The following is an 11313-nucleotide window of genomic DNA, read 5'->3' as shown; positions in this document are numbered from 1 at the left end:
TGATCGATATATCATTATTTAATTTTGATTAGTTCTGAACATATTAGATATTTCCTTAGAAGACGACCAAATTGTGTTCATTATTTCATGAGTAAATTGTAGCAATGATCCATCAACTAAAAATCCATTACCAATGATCCCTCAACTCATCAAAATGTATTTTAGTTGAAGAACTCTTGCTCCAATTGAGTTAAAGTTAAGAAATTATTGCTACAATTTACACTTATTTCATTCAACAAGAAAATGGATGAAACCAGGAATCGGTCCCAGCCGGAGGAGGAGGAGCCCGTCGCCTTGAATTTCATGTCAGCGTTTTGGGACCCACCTCCACCTAAAGTCGAACTGTAGACATTGAATCGCCCAGTTTAATTTGCAAGTTGCAATCTTAATTAAATTTAAATTTAATTTGCAAGTTGTAATCTTAATTAATTTTCATAATTTAATTGAGAGTCCCTTTTGGTCATATACCCAAAAGAAACCTGCTTTGCTTGTTCATATTGCTGCCTACACTGTATTTGGATTATGCGTTTTGTCCTCTCAAATTGCGCGGGCGGAGGAAACGGTAAAACCTCCCTTTTTATCTAATCAATTTAATCACTTTGTTTTATTAGTTTAATTTAATCTAATTATACGCTAATGGAATATGATTACGATATAGAGTGATGAGATGATGGTTGGTTTTTGCTCTGGACTAAATCAAATTGCTTTGGCTTCTAAGACAAGGCTTAAATATTTAAAAGAAGCTGAGAAAAGCCAGCCCTAAACCTTTTTCTCTTTAGTTGCTCTCTCTCTCTCTCTCTCTCTCTCTCTCTCTCTCTCTCTCTCTCTCTAGATATTGTGGCCTGCAGGGTATTTTTTTTGGAGATGGTTGAAAGAACCCAACTCAGGAAATCCAGCTTCATTGCTCAGAAATAAGCAGAGCGTAAAAAAAAGCACTTTTTTGGTTGCTTGGTGGGAACATGGAGATTTAGCATCTACATGCATGCGTGGGACTCTTAATTTTCTTCATTAAATTTCCAACCATCCAAGTGGTGTGTTAGGTGGTATGCAGATGCAGTGGAAGAAGATATGTTTGAAGAGTGCTTTTTTTGACATTTCAAGGAAGTAAAATTTTGTACAATTGTGCTTTTCGGCTTCTGCTTACTAGCTGATCGGCCTCACAGATTCACACACAAATTTCCCAAGGCAACCATGCGGCTGCTGCTGCTCTTTCTGGCTTTCTGCTTCTCTGGAATTCATGTGATCTCTTCTTCTACACACCCAGATGATGGTATGTATAGTCTTAAATATCAATACATACATACATACATACATACATACATATATATATATATATATATATTGATCTCTTAATTCATGGGAAAATTGGGTTTTGCGTAGTTTCTACTTTTGGTCTACAATTTCAAAGCTACCTTCATATCCGTTGACTTGAGAGATCACATGTTATTATATGGGTTTTGTGTAGTTTCTTCCTATTCTCTGTGACGATATTCCAAATCAATTATCTGTTATTATATGGGAAAGTAAAAACTGATGACACAGTGTGATTGGTTTGGGATATCAGTATTATGCATCCTTGGTGTAGATTCTTTCGTGTGTGTACTTAGCGATTAGTCCATTTAATTTCAGTCTAATGTGAATTATTTTGAAGTTTTGGTTAAATTTCGTTCTAAACCCTCATTGTTCCTACTAAGGGTAGTTTATTGATTTACAAGTGTGTTGATCCAGCTAATGCACTCCAATCCTTGAGGCAGACATGGAGCAACGTTCCACCCAGCTGGGACAAGTCAAACGATCCATGTGGGGAGCGCTGGGAAGGCATCACTTGCAGCGGTTCGAGGGTGACTGCATTGTGAGTGTTGTTCATCTTCAAATTCTGATGTGATCGTTGTAATTACGAGCATTCTTGCATACTTTCTTAATCGGATTTTGAACCAGAACCTCTTCTGATGTTCATTGTGCAGGGGATTATCAGGAATGAACGTGGAAGGAAAAATTGAAGGTGACATCGCGGGGCTCTCTGAGTTAAGATTTTTGTGAGTGTGATTGTTCCTCCTTTCATACCAGCATTATGTTTGCAGTATATTATGAACTGAGCAACAAACAACAAATTTGATGTCTGATTATAAAAATTTGCATAAAACATGTTTGTTTTTGCAGTCTCAGTTATTTTGTTTAGCTCAATCTTGATTAGGGATGGAATTCTTTTTGTAACGAAGCTGAAACATTAACATTGCAGGGATCTTTCATTCAACAAACGCCTCACCGGTTCTCCCTCTCCACGATTAGGGGATCTGAGCAATCTAAACAACCTGTAAGAACAATTTACCAAGCAATTTTTCACATCTGCACCTTTTGAACTTTATGGAACATGAGTTTTTATATCGGATAATTATACGAGACTGTTTCCATCTTTTAGGATCCTAGCTGGTTGCAGCTTCAGTGGAACTATTCCAAGTGAATTGGGGAAACTTGGAGAGCTAACCTTCCTGTAAGAATTGGACTAATTATTCGTACTGTTAGTACTGCAAACCAATATGATGTTTTTCTTTTCCCAAGTTTATTTAACTTTGGTTTTTCTCAGGGCTTTGAATACGAATAACTTCACCGGCAGTATACCTGCTTCTTTGGGTAATCTCTCCAACCTCTATTGGCTGGACCTGGCTGACAATCAGTTGACTGGACCTCTCCCAGTTTCAAGCGGCACTACCCCCGGCTTAGACCAACTGTTTAAGGCTCAACATTTGTGAGTATTTTCCGTTTTGAAACTCTGTCCATTCTGAAAAGAAAATGAAATTCTAGTAAGGATTATGCCACTGCTTATTGCATAAACAGTAAACAGATTATATGAATTTGCAGCCATTTGAACCAGAACCAGCTTTCAGGTACCATTCCACCCAGACTTTTCAGTTCCAAGATGATACTGAGACATGTGTAAGTTGATCTGAACAATCAGTTTCTAATTTGTCCGGATCCTATCTATCAGTTTATGTTCTATACTTAAACTGCTTGTCATTCTTTATTTGCAGATTGTTTGATGGAAATAGATTCAATGGGACTATTCCATCAACAATATTTTCCGTTCAGACTCTCGAAGTTCTGTGAGTGAAAAGCCATCTTGATTTTTCTTTTTCTTCCACATTTAAGTGTATCTGCTTCTTGACACTTATTAGACTAAAACCGTTCTTTTCTGCAACAGTCGGCTTGATAGAAATGCTCTGACGGGACCAGTCTCCTCAAATATCTCCAACCTAATAAATCTCAGTGAATTGTGAGTACAAACTCTACAAGATAATACTTTGGTGTGCTTTTACCATAATCTTAGTGATGGTTAATCAGCTTTTACACGGTTTTTATATTCTCTTCCAGAAATTTCGCGGTCAACAATTTGAACGGCTCTTTACCCGACCTAACTGGATTGAATGCCCTCCATTATGTGTGAGTATATGGCGTGGAGCTGTCATTTTCAGCTTCAATTTTCTGAGTTTTTCTTGTGTTGTACTGATAAATCCTAATGATTTTGCTTCAGAGACTTTAGTAACAACTCGTTTGATCCATCAGAAGCTCCGCTTTGGATCTCAACCTTGCCCTCTGTCACCACTATGTAAGTCCGATGGTGGTTACACGAAAATGTCTTGGTATATATGTATGAGTCTTGGATAAGGACAGTGAAAACTTTATTGTGATATCATTTTGAAATTATTTACTGTTATGATGCCAGCGTTTTAGAAAATGTAGCACTTCAAGGGACTGTGCCAGAGAGGATGTTCAGCAAACTGTCATTGCAGCAAGTGTAAGTATAAGGCGAATAACGGAATAATTCATCTACGTGCTGCGATTTCAATAAACCAGTCATTCATCTTTTCTGTGACTCGACAGGAAACTGAAAAACAATGCGTTTAACGGCACATTTAACATGGGTGATAACATCAGTCCGCAACTGACGCTTGTTGATCTGCAGAACAATAACATTGAGAAAATAACTCTGGGTTATGAGTACAAAAATACATTAATGTAAGACAGTTCACGGGCCTCGATCTTAATTTTCTATGATGCTCTGTATTTTCTTGGGTCAATCATTCTTAGTTGTGACTTTTCCATATTGCAGACTGGTTGGGAACCCATTGTGCAATGAATCTAGCTCGAGTTCGTTCTGTCAGCCTCCACAATCAAATACAAAACCGTATGCTACTAGCACGGATTGTCCATCCAATAATTGCCCCGGGGGTCAGCAGCCAAGCCCGCAGAGTTGTCAATGTGGATATCCTTATGAAGGAACACTGGATTTCCGAGCGCCCTCTTTCGGGGAATTGACAAATATGACTCTGTTTCAATCCCTAGAAACGAGCCTATGGCTGCAACTTAAACTCACTCCCCATTCAGTGTCACTTAATAACCCTTTCTTCAACATCCATGACCATCTTGAAATACATGTGGCTCTCTTTCCACCTACAGGAACATATTTTAATAGGTCTGAGATTATCAGGATTGGTTTTGATATGAGCAATCAGACTTACAAGCCGCCAAACGGGTTTGGACCCTTCATTTTTATTCCAGCTCAATATAATTTCCCAGGTAATTTTAAATCACAGTGTTCATGTACACTTTCCCTGCATTAGAAGATCAATTAAACTGACAGTAAAATACCCGAATTGTTTCAGACACGCATACAAGATCTATGAGCACTGGTGTTATTGTTGGGATATCAGTTAGTTGTCTCATTCTTGTTGTGGGCCTCGTGGTAGTAGGAATTTACGCCATTAGGCAAAAGAAACGTGCGGAAAGAGCCATTGGTTTAAGCAGACCTTTCGGTGAGTAACCATTCCTGTTGTGGATGATTTGTAGACTGAGATTCTGTCATTAATACTAGATACTGTTCAGCTTATATTCACTACTCTCTTCTTATCTTCCAGCTTCTTGGGTGCCAAGCGGAAATGATAGTGGCGGTGCACCACAGTTAAAGGGAGCAAGATGGTTTTCGTATGATGAGCTTAAGAAGTGCACCAATAATTTCTCTGACAGTAATGAGATAGGATCTGGCGGCTACGGGAAGGTATATATACAACTCATTCAGTAACATCTATGAAATTGTGCTTGAAGGTAAAAGAATTTTTTTCTTTACTTTTCGGTTGGCTATCCATAGGTTTACAGGGGCATGCTTTCTGATGGACAAGTGATAGCAATCAAAAGAGCCCAGCAAGGATCAATGCAGGGAGGCCTCGAGTTCAAGACTGAAATTGAGTTGCTCTCTCGCGTTCATCACAAAAATGTCGTTGGTCTTTGGGGATTCTGTTTCGAACAAGGAGAGCAGATGCTGGTTTACGAGTTTATGCCTAATGGAACACTTAGGGAAAGCTTGTCAGGTCAGTTCTAGATTTTACTTCTCGCTAATTCATATTTTTAGTTTTATGTTATTGGAAGTTGGAGGTTATCGGGACTCTCATTGCCGCAATCCTTGTCATTTAGGGTTAGTGTTTTACCCTGGATACTTAGTCATGATGTTCTTTTCCTTCAATTAATCTGTTTCTTCACTCCTCTTCTCTATATATGTTTGAGTCCTTGTAAAGTGTTTCCTTACGTAAAAAATACACAACACCTCTAAATTTTCCACATATGTGTTTCATTTAGTACCATTGATTTAACACGTAATGATAAGCTTTGTTTTAATATGAGTTGCAGGGAGATCTGGTATTCATCTCGATTGGAAGAGGAGACTCCGAATCACTCTTGGCTCGGCAAGAGGACTGGCTTACCTACATGAGCTTGCAAATCCTCCTATAATTCACAGAGATGTGAAGTCCACCAATATTCTATTAGATGAACATTTAACGGCGAAGGTTGCAGATTTTGGCCTGTCGAAGCTCGTCAATGACAGCGGAAAAGGACATGTCTCGACTCAGGTCAAGGGAACAATGGTAAGTTTACAATTAAGCATTTCGAATGTTATCATTTATAACTACCTAAAATGTTGGAACCCATTTGCCTCACATCGGACAGAGGGAAGGAGAAAGAGTACTTTACATAGAATTACCCCACTCTAACTAATACCGAGGCCTTTTGTAATAAAACCCCACACCTGAGGATTGGGCAGGTGGTAAAGTGGGGACAATATCGGTGTTGTTGGAGTGGGCCCTCGGCCCGTCAACCTGAAAAATTCTACTTAAAATGTGATCTGCTAGCTTAAGCACTAAGCCTGAAAATCGTGATTTCCAGTTTCAACATTTCTTGTATAGTAAGTTTATTGTCTACACTTTCAGGGCTATCTGGATCCTGAGTACTACATGACTCAACAATTGACCGAGAAGAGCGATGTATACAGCTTTGGAGTCGTTATGCTTGAACTGATAACTGCTAGGCAGCCAATCGAGAAGGGAAAATACATTGTCCGCGAGGTACGATTGGTGATGGACAAGAATGACGAAGAGCATTACGGTTTGAGGGAGTTAATAGATCGAAACATTAGGAACTCAGGAACTCTTATTGGGTTTGGGAGGTTCTTGGAGCTAGCCATGCAATGCGTCGAAGAATCATCTGCAGATCGTCCCACGATGAGTGAAGTTGTGAAGGCTATCGAAACCATTCTGCAGAACGATGGTTTGAACACAAACTCAACATCGGCATCTTCATCAGCCACAGAGTTTGCAGCATCAAAAGTTGCTCCGAAACATCCCTACAACGATGGCTTGCGGAAAAAGGAATTCAATGACAGCACCGGCTCCTTTGATTACAGCGGTGGATACACTGTTTCAGCGAAAATCGAACCCAAGTAGTAATTATGGAGTGCAACGAAGTTGTGTTAATTAGTTTCTTGTTTCGTATTGTAATTTTCTTGATTTCAACTGACAAATAGGCATGTAATATTTTTACGTTGTGTCTTTAGATCTTTTGGATTTGATGCAAGACTTCTTTAAACGTGCTTTCTAACATTTCTTCCAGGAAAAAGATTGTTTGAAAACTCAAACAGTTGAATTTTTACTGAAAGTTTGAGCTAACACTCACGATTTGTAATCGGGTTTGCGATTATCCAAAAATAATTGTAAAATTTACTTTTGGCTGTCATTTTCGCTGCAGACGTAGCTTTTAAAAATTTATGTAGGACGTTTGAGAGATGTTCCGACTGTCAAAACGGATCTGATCGTGGTCACAAATATTTTTGGTTGATTTTTACTATTTTTTTTTGTCAAACGATAAATTTTGTTAGAATAGTTATCGACGGAGTTTGATCTCACTTCGTCATGCAAGAACTCAACCAATTTTCAAGTTGTAGTAAAATGCCACTTATTTCACAAGATTAAATATTCAATTAAAATACTACGTAAATTAATAAATGGTGAAATTGCTTACAAATGGTTTAAAACTCAATGGTCGCAAAAGTGGGTGAGTGTTACTCAATAATCACATTTTCACAAAAAAAAAAAAACAAATGAAAATATTAGCAAGCATGCATCAACAATTAAGCGTTCGTTTGGAAGCTTTTAAAATAGTTGAAAGCACTTTTGATGAAAATATTTTTGAAACCATTCTTAATAAAAATGCAAGCAAATTCTAGAAATCTAAAAACATTTTCATTACAAACGCTTTCAGCCGTTATTTTAAAAACACTCTCAAACGAATCATAACAATCTTTCCATACCTTAATTACCCGATTCTAACATGTATTTAATTATCTACTAGTAATCCTTCCATCCTTTTCTCTCTAAAATTAATTTTCCCCCCAATTGTTCGATTTCAAATATAAGGCAAATTCTGATAAAAACGTAGGTAATGATAAGGACTTATTTTATCATCCAAATCAAGGCACACTATTTTATTTTTACCAGAATAAAAGGACTGTTTCATCGACAAAAAATTTAAATGACAAAAACTAGTTTAACAAATCGAGAAAATTAATAGATCATCGGGCAGGCAACGGCCTCTATTTTTGTATTTTGGTGCCATTTCTGAAATTCAGATACCATAGTTAACTAACAAACATATATAGAACTAAAACAATAAAAAAGTATGTAATAAATAATGTATAAGTGTACTCTATATGGTTTACCTGTACCAAATACAAGAGAACAACCTGTATGGAATAAATTTATTGTCATTTTGCATTTCATTATGATTAGTCATGTGTACAGAAACTTAAGCATAATATTGGACTAAAATCGTAAAACGCTATGGTGACGATGAACTCGTTTTATGTAGATCATCTCCAGTCAAGGGGCTAAGGCAATATTTAGCTCTAAAATTGACAAAATTAGTTGCAAATCAAAGCGCTAAAGAGAATAAGACTAAAAGAATCATAATAAGTTTGGCCTTATCAAATGTAGCATGCAACCTCAAAGTAGACTAAAGTTTGTAAAATAATATAATATCAAGAGAAATAAAATATAGCCTTGCATAGATGGAGATAGAAAAACTTAGCCCTAAAGTAGTCGTAAAATTTGTTAGACTAAAACATGGTTAAGCACTACGTTTAGCCTTCCATTACTGTAGATAGCCTATGTTCCTTTTTAGAAACACAAATGTAAAATAATAACGCTGCGCGTGTCTATGGATATACAGGGGATATTGCTCCTATTTTTAGCTTTATAAAAAGGAAAAGCAGTCCAGTGACGAGTGATATCCTCACAAACGTTAGAGAATTGGATCTGACCCAAAAAATAAGTGGTGTGATATCCACACATTCCATTTTACTTCTCACACTCGTTTTTTATTTTTAACCGTTATATCGGATAAAGGGAAGAAGATCAATGAACAAAAATTATAAAAAAAATATGTAAGAAGTAAAATAAGATGTGTAGATAACATATTTCAAAAATAATAACAAACAAAAAAATAAATAAAATATTAACCGCAAGCTCTTCTTTAAAAGAAGAACAAGATCACAGTTTGTTGTGCCAAAAGTAGGAAAATCCAATCCGTGCTGGACTGTCCAATCCAGTCCAATCCCATCCCATCCAGCCTTTGATTCGGAAACGAAGTGAGAGAGACAGTGAGCTCAGAAACAACCAATCGAATCATTAGAAATTATGATTCATGCCACCGAGGAAGCACTGCGTTTCAGTTGTTGATGCGACGGCGACCGCGAAGGCGTTTGCGAGTGCGAGTGCGAGTGGGACTTCGCATTTGATATTAACACTGCAACAACAACCGGAGGAGGAGGAGGAAGAAGAAGAAGGAGAAGGATTAGTGTTAATTGTGGTGGATTTGGTGCTTAATCGCGGCAATGAAATCGGATTAGGAGGGGCTGGCGGAGCAATGAAGGGCGGGTTTGCGGGCGGTAGTTATTCCGGGAAGCGGCGGTGGAAGGGGTTGGTGATTGGAGTGTTGGGTCTGGTTTTTCCTTCCATGCTCGTTCCTCTTCTCTTCCTTCTCGGCCTTCACAATGGCTTTCACCCGCCCGGTTACACACACACTCTCTCTCTCTCTCTCTAGATCTGTTTCTCTCAGATCCGATTTTGCTTTTGCAACGGTAGTTTTGGATCTCTCTCAAATCTCGATTTGTTCTTTTTGTTCATAATATGCAGGATATGTACCAGAACAACGAAATTCGCCTTCAGTAAGAACTAGAACTTTGTTTTGTTAATTTGGAATTGTTTTCTGTATCCTACATTCTTGGTGTTGATCTGTTTTATTTTTCGTTTTTCGAATTTTCGAATCGGTGTCAAATTGGAGGATATGGTACAAAAATCATCATAAATGCTTATAATCTGTAAGGGGTAAACTATACTAGCCAGCTTTGTAAATCGAATTCATGGGTAGAAACACATTGGTGAAGATAAATTACTGATTATTTGGTTTCTTGCAAGGGGGTGGTTCGAAGCATGTAGATGATTTCGTGAAAAATTTCACACCAACCCTTTCAAAGGTTCGTTGCCTACTGCTCTGGTGTTAGGTTTTTTATGGTACCGCTGCTTTTCGTTTGATACAATGCTTAGTTAGTTATAGGGAGATAGGCTTGTAGATGAAAAATCACTTAGCTTCCAGACAAATGCTACTGAAATGTGTGATATTTATTGATAAGGGCAATGTTTACATGTTAAAATTCTTCAAAATTAGACATTGTGTCTCGTTGAGATAAATTCTGCTAGGAATTTGTTTATCTATTTAAGAGTTGTGATGCTGGAAAGTCTTAACTACTAATGTGTAAGGGGCCGGAAAGAATTTACATACGGTATTCATCAACTTCCTCATCCACCCGGGTCATCTAAAAACTTTTAAGTGTTGGCGTGGTCCTCTAAAAAGTGTTAAAACTATGGGAAAATACAGCAATAATGCAAAATAAGCTCTGAAGTATCCGAGTACTGTACATTTTAATTCATCACAACAAATTAACGAGTCACATGCAATTAACAGGTTTTGATTTTTCTTTCTCTATGTTTAGGCGTTGGCTAGATCCAATAACTGGATTTTGAATTATTCTAACACGTCTAAGAGTTCTTCAGGATGTGTTTTAGACTTTTTAGTTCAGGAGCTTGAGGAATAAACACTATAGTAACCAATAGACACTTCCTTTCGAATTAGGACAAGTACAACTGTTTTGTTCCATTATCAAAGATCATAAAATTTTGATTGGTTCTTGTGAATTGTACTTGATGGGGAAATCCGTGGCCCTATATTTTATGTTTCTAACTGTAGGATATGTGTACCTTCAGAGGATCTGAAAACTAATTATGGGCACATACAAATTTTTTTCTGTAAGTCTTGGCATTTAATCTGTCTTTGAGATGAGAAAATTAAAGATCCACAGTGAAGAAATATCTTTATAATTTACCATACTAGTTTCTCCATCTGTGGTTCTATTTATTTCGCGGGTCTTCCCACTCTTTCATAGTTGCTGCCTAATTAACAGAATTTGTATCTTAGGAACACCCGCCTATCCAGGTTCTTGGGGTTTGGGTTAAGGCAGCCATTCACTAATCCATAATATGAGAATTAATTTTTTGACTCTCGTGTTTGGCATTTAAGGCCTATAGGAACCAATGCAGCAATATTTTATTCATTTGGTCTACAAACACGGTCAATAATTTGAGTGATGTGATTCAGGCATCTCAAGTCTTCAATGACCTGATTGATTTCTCTACCTTTATTTGTTTTGTGCCAGGATATACTAAAGAATATTTCACATAAAGTTATTTCACATAAAGCTGAAAATGAAACCAAAAATATCAGTGCCGTTCACAACAATGAACAAGCCAGTGTCGTTCTCAACAATGAACAAGCCAGTGTCATCCACAACAATGAACAATCAAAAGGCCTGTTAATGTTCAATGCCTTCTAAGGTTTGTCTATCCTTTTTACTCGCCACGTAATAGATTCTAACTC

At 37.4% G+C, this 11313-nt stretch overlaps 2 protein-coding genes across 53 annotated transcripts in view; both read left to right on the top strand.

The window, feature by feature from the left end:
• Positions 1-226: 226 nt before the first annotated feature.
• LOC137723691 (leucine-rich repeat receptor protein kinase HPCA1-like) lies at positions 227-6912 on the top strand. 3 transcript variants are annotated; one of them, XM_088692916.1, is made up of 20 exons: positions 227-562; positions 833-1270; positions 1729-1852; positions 1965-2036; positions 2240-2314; positions 2420-2491; positions 2585-2746; positions 2860-2934; positions 3030-3101; positions 3200-3271; positions 3370-3438; positions 3530-3604; positions 3722-3793; positions 3880-4014; positions 4109-4575; positions 4662-4811; positions 4914-5053; positions 5144-5363; positions 5680-5915; positions 6258-6912. In XM_088692916.1, exons 2-20 carry the CDS (start codon positions 1192-1194, stop codon positions 6768-6770), a joined length of 2880 nt encoding a protein of 959 aa, XP_088549042.1. In that variant the 5' UTR covers positions 227-562; positions 833-1191; the 3' UTR covers positions 6771-6912. The 3 variants fall into 3 exon arrangements, with proteins under 3 accessions (XP_088549042.1, XP_088549043.1, XP_068318985.2); XM_088692917.1 differs by having other exon boundaries at positions 549-781; positions 934-1270; XM_068462884.2 differs by having other exon boundaries at positions 549-1270.
• A 1948-nt stretch (positions 6913-8860) lies between these two features.
• Positions 8861-11313, top strand: part of LOC137723692 (uncharacterized) — a 56220-nt gene continuing 53767 nt past the window's right edge. For 47 of the 50 annotated variants that reach the window (XM_088692904.1, XM_088692899.1, XM_088692907.1 and 44 more), the window contains exons 1-4: positions 8864-9391; positions 9516-9548; positions 9798-9856; positions 11093-11243. In XM_088692904.1, coding sequence (XP_088549030.1) covers positions 9025-9391; positions 9516-9548; positions 9798-9856; positions 11093-11243 — 610 coding nt within the window. In that variant the 5' untranslated portion in view covers positions 8864-9024. Of the gene's footprint in view, positions 9549-9797; positions 9857-11092; positions 11244-11313 lie in introns of all 50 variants that reach the window. The other 3 variants (XM_088692914.1, XM_088692915.1, XR_015961801.1) reach the window with 3 other exon arrangements.

The sequence above is a fragment of the Pyrus communis genome, chromosome 4 (genome assembly GCF_041283825.1).
Source record: "Pyrus communis isolate YQ-2024b chromosome 4, ASM4128382v1, whole genome shotgun sequence".
Taxonomy (NCBI): Eukaryota; Viridiplantae; Streptophyta; class Magnoliopsida; order Rosales; family Rosaceae; genus Pyrus; species Pyrus communis.
The sequence above is the reverse complement of the archived record's forward strand: the minus strand, read 5'-3'. Positions and strand labels throughout refer to the sequence as shown.

Excerpts from the sequence above, each read along its gene's own strand:
- LOC137723691 (XM_088692916.1), top strand. The coding sequence starts at position 1,192 with ATGCGGCTGCTGCTGCTCTTTCTGGCTTTCTGCTTCTCTGGAATTCAT. Across the intron at positions 3,439-3,529 it reads TTGAATGCCCTCCATTATGT|AGACTTTAGTAACAACTCGT; the intron begins GTGAGTATATGG and ends ATTTTGCTTCAG. Across the intron at positions 3,605-3,721 it reads TTGCCCTCTGTCACCACTAT|CGTTTTAGAAAATGTAGCAC; the intron begins GTAAGTCCGATG and ends TTATGATGCCAG.